Genomic DNA, 18,490 nt, shown 5'->3' on the forward strand with positions numbered 1-18,490 from the left:
AGCTTGAGTTCAAATCTTTGTAGTTCGAGTTATTAAGAACTCAACTCATTTAAATTCGACTTGGCTCGACTAAATAATGAATATTGATTTATAATGAGAAAATAATTAAATGATTAGCAACTAAACAAGTTAAACAAGTTAAACAATACGACATGCTTAAGATAAATGAGTTGAATTCAAGTTCGAGGACATTGTATTGTCGAGTCGAGCTCGAGTTTGTTTTGTTGAGCTCGGTTCAGGTTCCAGCTTCAGCTCAGCTCGATTTCAAGTTCGAGCTCGAGTTTTCTGAGTTGAATCGATTTCGAACTCGATTCGGCTCATGTGCAAGACTCTGACCTTGGAAATTGGAAACAAATTGGAGTCTAATATGAGCAGCAAATCAAGGGCCTAACATATGAGACATGAGATTTGTGGTGATCCCTAAAGCTTAAGATATTAGTTTTTTTTTAATTTTATGTTTTTTTCTTCTATATGTTTTGTCAACATTAATTAAATCCATTGCCAAAATGATCCTTATAGCCGATTCAGACAATCCTTTCTGTCAGTCGAATCGCATCAAAACCTGATTTTGGCAACAAGGGTTTCAAAATTCAAATGAAGGCGGAGCTCAAAAGGTCAAAGCCCCGCGGCTTCAGTCAAGCGGGTCCAGCGGAGCCTAAGGTCCTGCTCGGTCGCGCTTTGACCAATACTTGGGCTCGCCCGTCCCAGCGTTTCGCCACCGTTCCCTTGTCCCCTGTCCTTTCCGCCATTGACTGAAGGCGGAACGACGATGGGGAGAGGAGGCGAGGAAAGAGGAGCATTCGGGGTTTTTCCCCTTTCCGGCGTTTGGCTGGAGGAGCTACTTTCCCTCGCCGTCCGGGAAACGTCGCGTTGGAGGGGAAAATGGGGAACTCGTATGAGGAGGCTCGCAACCGGAGGCTTCAGGAAAACCTCAAGCGTTTCCAGGTAGGAAAATGGTTTTCCTTCCTCCATCTCCGTTTCCCAAACAGCGGCTTCGGTTTCTCTCCCCTTCATTCCCTCCCGAAAACACCACTCTTCTTCATATTCTCTTTGTTGTGTTATTACTACTACCACTATAAAATAATTCTACTGTGAATCGATTACTCTCTTATTATTTTAGATTTTCAGTTTTCATCTTTTCATTTTTGTGTCAATGTGGGTCCCTGCTCATTGTGGACTTCCTAGCTTTGAATCTTCTTCAGTTCACTTGTAGAGGGTTTCTTTTTTTACTATGTTGTGATTTTTCTTGCATTTTTTTTCTTTTTGTGGTTATTGCTTATATGATTGTCAGTTTTAATAGTATCTGTGATTCCATGTTTTTGTTGACTGCAGGAATTAGGTATTTCGGGAATATCGGAAAGCCTTTTGGAAGTCGTGAAAGCGGAGACGGATTCCGTGGTTAGATGCTTCCCTTCGTTATTTGCTTGTGTTCTTTCCGTTGCTTAGTGTCCTTTTGGTGCAAATGGAATATGCTTATAGGTGGACTCGGCTTCGAATGGGAGGTAAACGTGATTTGAGTGTTTTTTTTTTTTTGGCATGATATTACTATTTACTAGTGCATTTTTTTTTGCATTGGCATTCTAAGAGTAGTTCCAGATTTGGATTTTGCGTCATTTCTTGCTTTATACGGTGTTTCTTGTCATTGTAGATTTGTAGATATTTTTTTTCCAATTCGTTCTTGTTCGCATTGTGATTGTTTGTTCGAATAAGGTTGCTTGTTTGGACTTTGGATTGTAAATGGGGCAGAATAAGGATAATGAAGGCTTAAATTCCTCATTATTTCATTGTGAAAATCATGATTTTGTTAGGGATAAGAACATGACACAAAACTTTTCTTTTCTCTCTCTCTCTTTTTTTTTTTTTTGGGGGGGGGGGGGAATAGCTGGCTCAAACAATGGATACCAGTACGTGAAAGTCATGAAAAAACATGATCAACAAGGCTTTGCATTTAAAAAATTATGAAAGGCCAGCATAAAATATGATCTCTCTCTCTCTCTCGAACATGTTTAAAACTAGGAGATCCAAATTTTCATGCAACATGACCTATATCAGGGATCATGGAAAATTGAATCTGTACTTGCTTTTTTTTTGGGGGGGAGGAAGTTTTCTTTAATATATTTTCTTCATGTTTCCACTTATTTTTTTCGAAGAATGAGTTTCTGTTCGTACAATATTTTGGAATGAATGGAGTTTTTTCTAGCTTTTTTATTGAAAAACCTTTGCAAAGTCTATCATAAAGGACATTTTCCTTAGTTAAGGATGCCATAGAGTGACCCATTTTATCACCTGCAAATCATGTTTTGCACGTATTCCACATGTTGCAAGTGTGATACAGGACATTCTAAGTTCTATCCGTCATGGTTTTTGTCCATGCTAAATCAAGACTCGTGAATGTTTTTGGACCTTCTTAGCTTCATGGATCTACTTTTTAGTTGAATACCCCTGTTACTAAGGAAAATTATTTTCATTGTACAACAGATATAATTTGTCATTTGAACTTGTATCAATGGGATCAACTTGATTGGTAAATTCATTTTCGTCATAACATGAATAGGGTTAGTAATTAATATGCTAATTTAAGAAGTAACATTCAAATGTATGTGAAAATATATACAAGCACAGATTGCTATACTATTACATTCTATTAGGATAAGGAAGCGACTTATTAGGACCTATTTTACATATCTATCATCGTCTCAAATTCTCAATATTATATTCACTTCTTTGGATTTCTACAAAATTGGGAAAGAGGTTAGCTTATGCATCTGTTATGGGACTAAACCAATTTGTTGAACTGCTTAGTGCGATAAGAGTCATAAGACTTGATGATCATTACAGATTGCTTCATTCTTCAATGTCCTTGTGTATTCTATGCTTCATGCTTAATGGATATCATAGACTTGTAGTCGTGGAATACACTTTCAAGGTTCCTTGGTGGTGAGTCTGGTGACATATGAGGTTCAAATTTCAAAGCCCTTTAAGAAAATGCCTTTTGTGGTTTGAGTTCTTATGAAAGCATAAATCATAATACTCAGAATGATCATTGAGTGAGCAATTGGTGGTAGATGTTGAGTTAATAGATTTAGGCATACCACATATTTGTTGATAGGAAGACTTACTTCTGACAAGCTTGAGCTAGAGTTATTGAAAAACATTTGATGTCTGGCTGCAGACCATCCTTTTTGTCACCATAGATATTGACATATTGTATTATCTTGTTGGTTCCATATGTTACTTATGTTCATTCTTGTCAATGTAGCTTCTTCCTTTTTCCTTATGTTAGCTTGACATTCCTGAAGGGCCAAAATTTCAATGTTAAACAATCCGAACAAGCTGCATCAGTTTCAATGTAGCTTCTTCCTTTTCCTTGTTGGAACAATCCTGAAGGACCATCCATGTTACTGTTAAAGTAATACAAACCTTTTTTTTTTTTTCCTAAATCAAAGTCTGAAGTTGATAAGGATTATAGGAGAGTTTCAAATGAAGAAAACAGTTTCATTTTCACTCGTTTCTAGCTTGTAAGATGAACTTGACTTTAATGCACAGATGATATTGTCTTCACCATTGTTTAGTTCCATATAAGTGTGAGATTATTATTCATGGTTATCTTTGCATTCTTTTATGTCTTTCTTTGTAGTAGAATAAGTTGCTTTTGATATTCATTCTTTAAAAAAAAAAAAAATCAAATGCAGCAACAGAAACCAAGGTCAAAACCGAAGGCTGAACTTGAAATTCTGGAGCTAAGACGTTCTTCAAGAGTTGCAAGGAACCCAGTCCCTATATATCGTGAAGTATGATTTTATCCTTACCACCTCTTTCTCTCTCTCTCTGTATTTCCTTTTTCTTTTCCTTCTTTTGCCGGGTGGGAAATTGGAGTATCTTGGTACAAGTACATTTTGAGTTCTCATGGAGGTTACGTTTCAGTATTTTTTCGGTATCATCTAGAATGGACCAGATAGCAGGTGCTTGATTGCTTGCTTCCTATCCATATTGGTTTGGAAATAGCGATAATCAAATGGGCAAGTTGCTTGGTCAATCTGAAACTAGCATCCAGCAAACTTGAAACCTAGGGTTGTTGAAAAAACAGGGCATGCAATACAGATTTCGGCTGTAGGAGTCAATGTTAGTTAATATAAATCACATTTAAAGTGGTATCATCTGCTTGGCCAGAGAAAAGTTTAATAAGTTTGTGACAATCAGAAACCACATAAAAGATGATGCAACTCTGGTAACTTTTTGGATTCAAAAAATAATATTGATAATGCTGAATTCAGATTATACTAACCATTTTTATCTATCTACATATTTTTAAAACAGCAATACATTAAAATAACGTTATCAGATTAAATATTTCCAGGTTAAACATAATAACCTACTTGAACGTCAAGACATGTGAGGTGAAGACTCCTGCATTCTGTAGCCTGGGTAAATCTCTGTCATCACTTCAACTGATAAGATGCTCTTTATGCAGTTCAATTTTTCTGCAGTAAGGGTTATGTTGCTGGCACTTTTTGGATGCAAAAGACTTGCAAATTCCTAAAATCAACATGTTACGATGTGTATTGTGCACATTTTCAACTCTCCAATGACTCATATTTGCATAATTCATGCTTAAAATATTATATTTGGAGAACAATGAAAATTTCACATATCTGGGCCATGCAAGTGCTGCTCAATGCATATGTTAATTAAATTCCTAAAGACTATGGCTATAGATAAGAAATAAAAGTAAAAGGAGAATTAAAAGCTACTGGCCATTAACTTTCTGTCTGTCTGCACACACATACATAAATCCCAAAACACAGACATGCATAAACACATTAGAGTTATAGCCTTATTAATTGTAGTTACTCTCACTACCGCTATACTTCCCATGTTTCTTAGTTTACAGTTTACACTTGACAAAACTGGTTCTTCAGCCTGGTTATTCCTGGAGAAATTTGAAAACTAAAGGTTGTCTGTTCTGGGCAGGTCGACACAGAGCCTTCTCAATACTTCCAAAGGTAAAATATAATAGGATCTGGACTACTAAGAAACAGCTCTATTTTATTGCCTTATGCTTAAAGCCTTAAACCGGTAATGCTTGTTTCATTCCTTCATGTTTTGAAGGAGGTCATCAAGAAGACACACAGTCAGTTCTGCTAGCCATAAAGAGCGACTCTATGCAATTGAAACTGCTGAGAAGTTTATGAATGATCTAAAGTCTGGCCATCCAGCATTTGTGAAGTCTATGCTGCGCTCACATGTATCTGGCTGCTTTTGGCTAGTAAGGCTAGCCCAGATGAATTTATTCAGCTCGTAAAAACAATTTTTGTGTAACTTTTGTTGGAATCATATTCGATCTTAACCTCTTGAAAAATGTATACATGGTTATTTATATTATGCCATTCACTCAGGGTCTCCCTTCAGTATTTTGCAAAAAATACCTTCCTTCTCAAGATCTAAGAATGGTATTAGAAGATGAACAAGGTTTGGAGTATGATTCTCTATACATTGCAAGCCGTACAGGTCTCAGTGCAGGCTGGAGAGGGTTTTCTTTAGATCACGATGTGGATGATGGAGATGCTTTAGTATTTGAATTAAGTGAGCCAGCACGATTCAAGGTTCATTCTAAACCTTTAGTGATTCACTGGAATTAAATCTCAGTATTAATGCCAAATTTTTTACTACATTGAATCCGAGCAGTTGGTTGAGGTATGTCCTTAACTCCTTATTTTTGACCAATTATTGAATCACAACTTGACTTGAATCTACAACTTGATCAGAGTTGTTTCTCTGGAGCTTCTCAAACTGTAGAGCAACAAGGTTGCTCCAACATGCCCACTTGTTGTGCCTTCCTTCATGTTATTTTTTTATGGAAAAATGTATAAAAAGTAAACAGAATGCTGCCTTATAATCTTGACTGCAGTTTGCAACTATGAAATTTACTATTCGAGCAAATCATAGTTATAAGTATCATGAGTTCTCAACATGGAGATGTTTTTTGGTAACACTGTCATGACAAATGATGCATACAGTATTATAATGTTCCTTTATTGTAAATGCTAATAGTTTAGGTTGTGGATTTGGCAGCTCATGTCACTTGTGGCCTGGCTATTTGGGACAGGATCTTTGCATCCAAGCCTGTGGCCTGGCTATTTGGGACAGATCTTTGCATCCAAGCCTGTGGCCTGCCTTCGGATCAGTTGAGCTTGATCAAAATTTTAGTTGTGTTTTCTGTTCCTTCACTCGATGTTTTGAGTCCCATATATCTCTTTGTTATGTTGGATTTGTCTGGCATCTGGCCTATTCACAGGCTAGAATGTTCCATCTCCCCTGCTTTTTATACTTTTGTCCAGCTTGTGCCCAGTTCTAGTAAAGTGTCCTTGAAGTAAAAAGCTTGCTTGGGGGTTAGGTCCCTTACCTTTATTCCAACAAAATGGATATATACAAGGGAAGGCCAAAAAAGACCTCAACCTTTGTCACATGGGTACTGCTGTAAAGGCAGCATACCCATACCGGCTAGGTACGGCACTGGTGCTGGTACTGGTACTGTCTTGGGTACCTCTTGGGTACTGGTCAAACTACGGTCAACATACCCAAGATTGTACCCGTCCAATTTAAAACTCGATCAAAGTTGACCAAGTCCTTTCTTATCCAAAATTTATGATTTCAGTTTTGTTCTTTACACCATTTACACTCAGGAAACACATACAAAGTTGTGTTTTCATATTTTTTTCAATAGTTTCTTCTTTAGAAACTATAAATTTTGAATCATGAATGCGCTATTTTGTTTGAATTCTTCTTTTGTGTTTTATATATATATATATATATATATATATATATATATATATATATATATATATATATATATATATATATATATATATATATATATACAGACGTACCCCCGTACCCAAGTTTTTTGAAAATAGTCCGAACCAGTACCCGTACCAGCACCCGTACCGGCACCTATACCTATGTGACATAGACCTCAACTATAAGCACAAAGGATTGACCCAACCCTTCACCAAAAAATAAGGACAAACATATCCTACAGTTAGTGCATATACATTATCAAGTCAGCAAAATAATCATGAGGATCACTAGCATGTTCCATAATCAAACGACCTATCTCCATAGTTGTAGCCCCCTGCTCTACAAAAATACGCATGTGAGAATGATGAAGACACCCAATCCAGTTAGAATGTAGTCTTCTTCCTTCTAGTTGCTGTCTAGTTTTCCTTACTCAATCTTTGATGGGGGAGACAATAATATAGTCACCACCATAATCCCTATGAAAGCTGAGAATGCGATCCAAGACAGCCATTTCTCCTTCGTGCATCCTACCCAGTATTGTACGTATCGTACGATACGACCCCGTATCGTTTTTAAATAACGGTACGATACACCCCCCATATCGTAAATAAGGGTGTATCGTTCCTGTATTGCACGTATCGTGCGATATAGGTCCCGTATCGTACGATAGGGGGCGATACAGCCTGTATCGTACGATACGGGCTGATTTCGCAAAAGGGGGCTCGAGACCTACTTATTCGGCTTCCTTTTGAAAAAAAGCCTCCGTTCATTTTTCAAGCTCGGATACTGCCGTCATGGAGGGCGATCGTCCATTTTCACCATCAAAAAAGTTGATTTTAATCGTGAAATCGAAGATTAAGGGGTCGATTTGTGCGTGGGTGGTTGATTTTCGTTGGGAGGAAAGGGGTTTTCTTCATTTCTTCTTCGTAAGGTATAAAATCTCATGCTTTTACCATGTATTCATAATTTTTTACCGTATAATCGTAGATTGATAAATTTTGAGTGTTTTTCATTAAGTTTACCATAGGATTTCGTTTTTTTTTTTTTTTTTGAAGTTATGGATCCCACATGGCAATGGTGCGAAAGGGTGAAGGAGAATAACCGCTTGAAACTCAAATGTAGCTTCTGTGGGAATATATTTTCAGGAGGGATTAGTAGAATGAAACACCATTTGGCAGGGACCTCCAAAGATGCGTCTCCTTGTGTTAGAGGACCAAACAAACCTTTGCCTCCATATGTGCGTCAGCAATGTTTAGATATGCTTCATGCTTTACATCAAAAGAGGATACAGAAAGAAATTGAAGAGGCAGATGTAGGCTATAATGAGCCTTTGGAAGATGAAGAAGAAGAGGAAGAAGCTTATGAATGAAGATGATACCATTCTAAGAACAGATTTGGAGACCTCAAGAGGTAGAGATCGCAGAGGAAAAGGGATCATGTATGAAGGAGGTCGATCTGGCGTAACGGGAAGGAAGAGAAGAGGCACAACAGATAGGGCCAGGCGTGGTATGCGACCACCTAGTGGTAGAGTTCGTACTGATAGGTCTAGTGTTGGCTCTATTATGAGTTTTTTCCGTTCATATACTAGCCCAGGTGGTCAGCCGCAGATTACTGCTATGACATCTAAAGATATGCTATATCAAGCACAAAAGATGGTAGGAAAATGGTTTTATGATGCATGTATTCCATTTAATGCAGCTAATTCTTTTCAATTCCAAGTCATGGCAGATGCAATTGCTTCTATAGGCCCCAGATTCAAAATGCCATCATATCATCAGTTGAGGGGTAAAATTCTTCAAGATACAGTGAAAGAAGTGTCTGAACATTGCGATAAATTGAAATTATCTTGGAATGAAACAGGTTGCTCCATTATGTCAGATGGATGGACTGATACAAATCATACAAGGTCAAGAACACTTGTAAATTTTCTTGTTTATTGCCTTAAATGTACAATCTTCTTGAAATCTCTTGATTTGTCTGATGTTCCTAAAACTGCTGAGATTTTGTTCAATGTTTTTGATAATATCGTACAAGAAGTTGGATCTGCAAACATTGTACAGTTTATTATAGATAATGCTGCAAATTATAGAGCTGCAGGAGATTTGTTATTTCAAAAGTATGGAACATTCTTTTGGAGTCCATGTGCCACTCATTGTGTTAATCTTATGCTTCAAGATCTTAATGAGATGCATGATATGAAATCAGCCATTGACCAATGTCAAGAGGTAACAAAATTTATCTATAATCATGCATATGTATTGAGTTTGATGAGAAAGTTTACAAAAGGAGTTGAATTGATACGACCTGCACAAACTAGATTTGCCACAAATGTATTGACTGTGTAGAGTGTGGTGAAACAAAGAACTCCTTTGAGGCAGATGTTCGCTAGTGAAGAATGAGCTGCATATCCACATGTTCATAAAAGAAATGCTTCTTTAGTTGTGAATATCATATGTAATAACGAATTTTGGGAATCATGTGTGAAGCTATTGAAAGTTTGTGTTCCATTAGTGAAAATCCTCAGGTTAGCTGATAGCGAGGATAGGCCTTCCATAGGGTACTTATATGAGGTAATAGATAAAGCAAAAGAGGCAATTCGAGACAACTTAAAAGGATAGAAAAAGTTATATATGCCCATATGGAAGATGATAGATAAAAGGTGGACTGGACAGCTTCATTAACCTCTTCATGCAGCAGCTTACTATCTAAATCATGCAATTAGATTTTTTCCTACATTTAAGAAGGACAGAGAAGTCTTAAGTGGTTTGTTTGATTGTGTTAACGTGTTAGTGGCAGATTCTAGAGAACAAAATGTCGTCAGCAATGAGTTAGATCTATATGATACTTGTTATCGGGGCATGGGACAACCATGCGTCCAGGTAAATACATAGAAATGTTTAATTTACTTTGCATTTGTTACATTTGATTCTTTTAGAACTTTCACATTGATTTGTTATAACGTTATATTTTTGTTTAGATTTGTGGTGGAATAGGTATGAGTTTGATTGTACAAACCTAGCACGTTTTGCAATCAAAGTCCTCAGCCAGACATGCAGTGCTAGTGGATGCAAAGGAACTGGAGTGTGTTCCAACATATCCATAGCAAAAAAAGGAATGAGCTCGAACATAAAAGGTTGAATGACCTTGTCTTTGTTCGATATAATATGAGGTTGAAACAAAGGTAATATGGCTTCATGTTTACATTTTTTGTACAATATATTTATATGAAATTATATATTAACAAGTTTTCTCTTATGTAACATAGAGAATTACAAAAAACATAAGCAAGGAAGCACACATTTTAGTTCGATCCTATCAGCTTAGAAAACTTTGACGATCTGGAGCCATGGATTGAGGAAGAACCAGCTACAATATTTGATGATGAAGATATTGAATGCCTCAACCTTGAAGCTGAAGCAACAGAAGGCTTTGTTGATGAAGGAGAGTCTGCTAGTGCTACTGCTGGTGCTGAATATGTTGGTGAGGATCTTCCAATTCTTGACGATGAAGATGAAGAAGAAGATGATGAAGATTATGAATGATGAATCATTATATGTATCGAACCACTTAAGAGTTATCTATGGTTGTTGAACACTTGAATGTTGTATGACTTTATCACTTTATGACTTATGGTTTGTTGATTGAAATTGAATGATATTGTTATGAATTTTGATGTCTATGAAGTATGAATGATGAACCGTGAACGCGTAAGTTTATAGCATTTAGCAATAATAAGTTTATCATTATCTAAAACATGTTTTCTATGAAGAATTTATTATTTTTAATTTTTTCTGATTTTTTTATGAATTTTTCAATTTTTTTATTTTTTCTGATTTATTATTATTATTTTAAAAAAATTTACGATACGGTTACGATACGGCGTATCTTAAAGCCCGACCGATACGCCTTACGATACGCGTTTTACAACATTGATCCTACCACGTGCGTTGATAATGGCCACACAGCCCATTTGGCCATTTTCCACATAGCTTAAACCAGCAACCGTGCCTAGTAAAGACACTAACAATGTTGCCTCTCTATTAGATCCAATGGTGTGCACAGTATGGAGACCAGTCTCCATCCAAATTCTCAGCTTAATATCATCCTCAGTAGTCCACTTGATGGAGGAGAAGCTGTCTATGCAACTCTCCTCCAAACATCTCTCTTGAATCTACCAACCTGTAGTTGAAGACTGTCATGGAGACATCTATTACGAAGACACCACAAATTCCAACAAACACTAGTGACATCTTTTACAATCGATCGACATTAGCGGAAAGAGAGAAGCTCTGCGCACGGAGGTCGAGCGGAGAAGGGGTCACAGATAGTAGCCCCCGGCATTTGCCAGGGGGATGGAGATGAGAGGGGTAGAGGATGTGGAAGTCAAGGGTGAAGCAAGGTTGAGGTCGAGTGGAGAAAGAAATGCACGAAGGTCGTGTGGAAAAGGGGGGAATCAGATGGAAACCCTTGTCGATTGCCAGAGGAATGGAGATGAATGGGCAGATGGACTTGGATGATAGAGTCGAGTTCCCTGTGTTGGGGAAATCTGCTGATAGTCACACTAGTGACATTCTCTGCTCGACCTCCGTGCATGTTCATTTTATCATGCACAACTTGCTCTTGGGAAACCAAAATTGATGACTAGTCAAACCCTTTGTAAGCAAATCAACAACTTGATTATCGCTCTAAATGTAACATGGCTCAATCTCCTTGTCCTCAACCTTTTGACGAATGAAGTGTTGATCGATCTCAATGTGCTTCGTCCTACTATGAAAAATGAGATTAAAACCTATGTTGATGGCACTTTGATTGTCACACAATAGGGATGATCAAATAATAGGCTCTCCTAATTCGCTCAATAAATTTTTCATCCATGTAGCTTTCGCGGTCTCTTCTGCCATAGACTTATATTCAGCTTATGTACTAGATTGGGCTATGACATTTTCTTTTTGACTACTCTAAGTAACGAGATTTCTTCCAATAAAAATACAATAGCCTGAAACTGATCTCCTCTCATCTGGATCTCCTGCCCAAGTTTGCATTTGTGTATGTAATTAGCTCATGCCTTTTACAATAAGAATCACTCTTGCAATAGACAAGGCCATCTCCAATTGTGCCTTTCAGATTCCTTAAGATTTGTTTAATAACATCGATATGACTGTTTTAAGGAGCATGCATAAATTATGATACTTGATCATAGAATATACAATATCTGGCCGAGTGAAGGTATGATATTGTTACATGTCAACAATGTTGCTATAGCTTGTAGGATCATGATATAGATTCATTTCCTTCAAGCTCAACTTTTGATTTAATACACTAGGAGTACTAACAAGTCTAGAATCTGTCATGCCTGTCTTGCTCAAAAGATCCAGAGTTATTTCTGTTGTGTCAATGTCAAGGTATCTTGTTGTCTATCAACCTCCACACCAAGAAAATATCTTAACTTTCCTAAATCTTTCATTTGAAACTCTTCATCAAAATATTCTTTACTTCACAAATATGGCTGTCACAATTTCTAGTGATAACAATATCATCAACATCAACATATATGAGATACCAAGTAGAGATGTTCTTGCTGTGATAAATAAAGAGAGAATGGTCAAGAGTACTTTTATGGAAACCACAGAAATTTGTTGGAAAAAACTATCAAACCATGACCGAGAAGCTTGCTTTAAACCATAAAGGGACTTGCGAAGCTGACATACCCAATTTGCAGCATCTTTCTCTACATACCCTGACAGTTATTCCATGTATACCTCTTCTTTCAAGTCTCCATGCAAGAATACATCCAGTTTGCTAAGCTTCCAACCATTATCAACTGCCAAAGAGATGACGATGCAAATTGTGCCCATTTTCACCACGGATTGAAGGTCTCATCATAGTCTTGTCCAAACTGTTGTGTAAATCATCTAGCTACCAACCTCGCTTTATACTTATCAATGCTTTCATATGGTTTGTGTTTGACTTTATAAACCTACTTGGAGCCAACTACATTCTTCCCTGAGGCCTTGGAACAATTTCTCAAGTCTTGCATTCATAGGGTGCCTCCATCTCTTCATTTAATAGGTTCTACCCATTGACGAGTTTTGGAGGCTTGATTGTAAGAAATAGCCAAATAGGTTCTTCATGTTTAGTAGTTTAAGCCATGAATAATTGAAAGTCCAGAGAAAATTTTTTATAACTAACCCAGCAATCAATGGGATGACGAATGTATTCTAGTCTTCTTATAGACTCTCTGGTTCCTTCATGACTTGTGTCCCGATCTCTTTTATAATTGACAAAACCAGAAAACCGCTAAGGAGCAGCTTGTTCCACGTTATAACCATCATTTGGCTCGGGTAAATCTACATTATAATCATCACTGGATTGAACCATTTCTAACTGTGCATTTACAAGAGGACAAGACAAGAGAATGTGCATGACTGACTTTCTCTCCACAAGAGTTCTGTCTTCAACCACGGGTTGTAGATTTCCTTCTGCAGCGAGATTGAATCAATGGGCTCACATTTCTTATCAAACTCATACTCATCAAATACCACATTTCGTGAAGTTCGTATTCTCTTGCTGCTGGGATCATAACATCTATATCCCTTATAATCATCGGCATATCTGACAAACTTGCACTTCAAAGCTTTATCCTAAAACTTATTTCTCAAAGAAGAATATATGTGAACATAACAAACATAACCCAACACATGAAGGGTCATTATATGCAGGATGTTGACCATAAAGAACATAATAAGGAGACTTATTTTCCAAACTACTCATGGGCAGTTGATTTATGATGTGGACAGCAGTATGAAAAGCCTCTGTCCAAAGGCTGGTTGGCACATTGACGTCATGCATCATGCTCAAAGTTGTTTGTATAATATGTCAGCATTTTCATTCGGCTATCCCATTTTGCTGAGGAGTATGGGGGCAAGATATTTGTCTAGTTATCCCATTATTTCGAAGATATTCAGTAAAATCTTGGGAGAGATGTTCTTCTCCACCATCATACTGAAAATGCACAATATTACATGAGTATTTGTTTCAAATTTGGGTCTGAAAGTCTTGGAAAAGTTTGAAGACTTCAGATATATGCTTCATACAATGTATCCAAGTATAACATGAGAAGGAATCTACAAAAATAATATGGTAATGGCTGCCAGACAATGAAGGAATTGGGGTAGGTCCCCATACACTAGAATGAATACTCTCAAAAGGTTTAGAAGCACCCTTATTCAAAATATGAAATAGAAGAACATAACTCTTACAAAGTTGTCAACTTGAACACTTGTTGACTTTTGAGACAGACTCTAAACTAGACCTTGGAATAAGATCATCTACAATAAGTTTATCAATAAAATTTTGACTACTATGACCTAAATCGGGCTTATTACATTGAAACAAATTCAAGACATCTGGACTCTGAACTTGCAGTTGAGAAGATAAATAAGACTAGAGAAGGAATTGTTGAGCCAATCGAAGAAGTGACTATGGCCTAGGATACAGGAGCTTCCTTGAAAACGTACATATTTCCTTATCTCTCTCCCTTAGTGAACGTCTTTTCGTTTGAAGGTCCTTGACATACACAGAAGAAGGAGTGAATTCAATAGAAGAATATGTATCGTCAACAAGTTTAGATACAAGAACAATGTTTTTCTTTATATTTGGGAAAAGTAGAACATTGGACAAGGATAACAAAGAATTTGGCAGAGGAATTTGTGCATTTCCAGTATGAGCAATGGAATGATATTCTCCTGTGACAATAGATCCTCTTTAAGGGAATAAATTAGATAATTTACTTGCATCTCTAGTGATGTGTGTGGCAACCCCAAAGCCTATGTACCATTGTCCTTGATCATTTTGTTTGAAATGCATCCTTGAAAAGGCTGTCATAAGTATTGCTGCACATCATTTGACACGGATTTAGAAGGCTACCCTTGTGTTGTCTGCAATCCTCCCTACTTGTTCTCTTGTTTATGTCTTTTTCTTATTTTGTGGATTGTACCAACAATCTGCCTTACCATGACCTTTCTTGTTGCATAGGAAACAAGTGGAAGTGATTCTCGGTCCTTGGAGGGATATCAGGAGTTGGTAAAATTCCTCTACCACCCTGATCAAAATGACCATGCCCTCGTCCTCCTTGGTAACCTCCACCTCCATAACCATATCCACATCTACTGTTAGTCACTACCACATCGTGAAAACCTTCATCACTAATCTCGGATATTTGTTTTCTACTCATCTCATGTTGAAGAAGTTTAGCCTTGAGTTATTCAAAACTGGGAAGAGTAGGAAGAACTTCTAAAGCAGTACAAAACATATCATGCTTTGGGCCTAGCCCACTCAGAATCTGTTGAACTTTATCACAGTCTGAAACTGCATTCCCAATCACGGCAAGCTGATCTGTGATTCCCTTCATTTGAGCCAAATATTCCATAACAGGTTTTGATTTTTTCTTGACATTTTGAAATTCTCGCTTTAATTGTAGAAGTCACGCTTCTGAAACCTGAGAATATGTGTCTGCAAGTATGTCCCACAACTCTGTTGCACTAAGATCATCAAAAATAGTAGCAAGTACTTTATCTGAAAGTCCGGAAGTGATATATGCTACGAGACATTGGTCACTCTCACTCCTCATCCATTTAACATACTCTGGATTCTGCTCTGTTGTGATAGACGACTCACCTTTATCATTCTTCACTTCTTAAAAGATAAACTACAGCGGGGCAAGGGAAGTTCCATGTAGATGCCCAAATAGATCATGGCTCCTTATAAAAGGAACTATCTGTTGTTTCCAGGTCAGATAATTGGTATGGGTAACCTTTTGGGAAACAAGTTGGGTCAAGAAACTAGAAATGCCATTGTTAGAAGTAGAATCCATGAATAAACAAGAAGGAAAACTTTCTCATGCCGTCAAACAGAATGCCGCAAGAAAGACAATCGTTAGCCTTTTTTTGGGGGCTTATTGAGTCCCTGCTATGCACAGAACTAAGACCGTGTGAAACAGATATGAAATTAACGGCACAATAGATATTTAATTCTGCTGAAAAACGGGGCAGAATATAAAGATATGGAATTCTATAAGCAGACTTGAAAACAAGGCAGAACATGCACAGATTTGATTCTAATATAAGCTGAAGGAAAGATGGCAGAGAATAGAATGAATGATAAAATAAAGGACGTTTAACACTTCTTAGAGCATGTCTTGATTATTTCAACACGGCTCTATAGACAGATTCAGCTCTATTTTAGGCTAAAGAAAAGAGAACAGAAAATAGGAGGAATAGAAAAAAAAAAAGGATGTTCAACACTTTCTTTTTTTAAACATGTCTTGATGATTCAACACTGTTCTATGCTTGACAAACGAATATGATGCAGCAAATAAACCAGATGGAGTAGAGAAAAACACAGTAGAAAGGACGTAGAGAGAGGGACAAAAGATAAAGGGTAAGAAGAATGTAAGAGATGGGGAATAAGATGTTTTTCCTGAAAAACTCAGATCTTTGTCTGGGTAATCTTTGTGGAGAAGTCCCCGAACCGATGCTCTGATACCATGTCAGTTGGTATATCAGCTTTGATATTCACCTCCAAAGTTCAGTCTTGCAGAAAATAAGGAAGAAGAAGACGAGGAAAGAAGGGAGATGACTGCCATAACTGCATGCAGTCTCAACCCTAAACTTTATTATCTCACGTTAGATACAAGGCCAGAATAATAAACCAAAATGGTACAGTAAATTACTTCATATGCCATTAATGAAACATAAAGGCACGTGAAAATAAAACAGAAATGAAACAGTGCCTATTTCTGACGGGTTTGGGTCTGGACCATGATCCAAAACCTGTCTGGTCATTCTTTAACATATTTTGTGTTTTTCCTCTTTTAAAGTTGTTTGACTTATATATATATATATATATATATATATATATATATATATATATAATAGGCTAACATCCTTACTCCCTTAAACAAAATGGTGGACATAGCAGGTGCCCAATGTGGAATGCATAGCCCTCTCCCTCTCTCTATTTATGTATATGTTTTTGTTCTTTCTTACTTTTGTTAGACTAGTGATTTTATTAGTTAACTCTTAAGGGAACTTATCTGTTTCACAATTTCAATTTATCTTTGAGTGGTGCGATGTGCAAATGACTGATGAACCATGTGGTTGATGAGATTCATAATAATTTTTTTTTTATTATGTTTTCACTTTTGTTCCATGTGCTGCCTTGTTAATTTTGTTTTAGTCAACCTACATTGGCTGGGGGGAAGGAAGAGAGAGAGCATTGGAAGCAGAGTTGTTTTACTGGTAAAACTAGGTTCAAATGTTTTTGTAATAAATAAGGTTCTATTCGCCAAGTATAAATAACACCTGTACTCTAAGTGATCGAAACTCAAGCCAAGGAAATTGAAAATGTAAATGAAGGGCTACTCCATAGAACTTGTGGATTGTTGATCTTTTAGCTTCCTGTTAAGTCCTAAGCCCAGAGATAGAAGAGCCAAGGGTAGATCTTTGCAACAGGTGATGTTTTATGATTTTATCCCACATAAATACATTATTCACAGCCTACGGTGGCATCAATCAAAGCATGTACTGTACAATAAATTAATCTAAAAAATTGGGATGAGGATGAAGCAAAAACCAACTTGATAACAAATCATTGGGCGTGCATAAATGTTTGAAAGCACACACCAAGGTAAAATTTGCTGTTTATGACTTTTTGGGACGTCATTGCATATTCTAGTACTGTACAATAGATTCCTATTAGGTATTTTCTTCATCTCGTTCTTGTGACCACTGACATTTTGTTGATGCCATTGCCCAGATATATATAATCAAGGCATTAATAGATTCAAACTCAAATAATGGGGAAGAAACAGCTGGTCCAAAGAAGAAAACTGGAAGGAACTTGACAACTTCTTCTACTATGTTGGAAGATACTGTGTCTCGGAAGATTCGACGTGAGGAGGACGCCAGTAAGCGGGCAGAAAGAGCAGCTAAACGTCATATGCATGATTAGCAACTACATTTCACATCTAGGCGGGAGATCCTTAGGAACGTTATGACGGCCACCCAAGTAGTGATCGCAAGTTTACAGTTATTAAATCTGTACATAAAAGTATATGCAAGGAGGTATAGAAGCAAGAAGTTGAGGTTATATTCTTATCATCCTTCCCCTATTAGTGTTTTCCTTTGGTTGCTGTGATATCTGTTGTGGTCACTGTTTGGTATACAAGAAATGCAACTGTTGTTGTAGCACTTTCAGGATCAGTAGGAACATGTTTTCTGTATTTTTTAGATATGCTCCTGGAACTGGAGTGAATACAAAACATCTGTATGTACAATGTCTCCTTAATTTATACAAGCAGTTCGATAGAAATTGGCATCCATAAAGTTGGAACTGTTCAGAATTTCAAATTAACATGTGGAGATTTTCTAATCTACATTGCAGGAAGGCTTTCTAAGGTCCTAAAGAAGCCTTGCTTTAGTTGTAAAAAGGTTGCTGTGGACTTCATGTAAAGCTTTGAACTCCAATTTAGTCAAAACCCCAGGTCTGCATATCCTTTGATCCGATGCAGGTTAAAGTTGGCACTTGGCAATATTGCCAGTCTGAGCCATGGTCCAAACTGAGCTTTGTGGTTCCAGTTGCCGAATGGTTCGAGTTGCCGAACTTCTTGTACCAAGGTGAGAATGTGTAATGT

General features: G+C 37.1%; 1 protein-coding gene across 6 annotated transcripts; it reads left to right on the forward strand.

The window, feature by feature from the left end:
* Positions 1-722: 722 nt before the first annotated feature.
* LOC116254153 (B3 domain-containing protein Os05g0481400-like) lies at positions 723-18,195 on the forward strand. Of its 6 annotated transcripts, XM_031629314.2 has the most exons (8): positions 723-945; positions 1,333-1,398; positions 3,693-3,791; positions 4,972-5,003; positions 5,110-5,266; positions 5,397-5,603; positions 14,833-14,932; positions 17,614-17,798. In XM_031629314.2, exons 1-8 carry the CDS (start codon positions 883-885, stop codon positions 17,652-17,654), a joined length of 765 nt encoding a protein of 254 aa, XP_031485174.1. In that variant the 5' UTR covers positions 723-882; the 3' UTR covers positions 17,655-17,798. The 6 variants fall into 6 exon arrangements, 3 of the variants coding, with proteins under 3 accessions (XP_031485174.1, XP_031485172.1, XP_031485173.1); XR_007573371.1 differs by lacking the exon at positions 14,833-14,932 and having other exon boundaries at positions 5,397-5,694; positions 17,614-17,727; XM_031629312.2 differs by lacking the exon at positions 14,833-14,932 and having other exon boundaries at positions 728-945; positions 17,614-18,194.
* The last annotated feature ends 295 nt before the right edge of the window (positions 18,196-18,490 follow it).

This window comes from Nymphaea colorata, chromosome 5 (genome assembly GCF_008831285.2).
Source record: "Nymphaea colorata isolate Beijing-Zhang1983 chromosome 5, ASM883128v2, whole genome shotgun sequence".
Taxonomy (NCBI): Eukaryota; Viridiplantae; Streptophyta; class Magnoliopsida; order Nymphaeales; family Nymphaeaceae; genus Nymphaea; species Nymphaea colorata.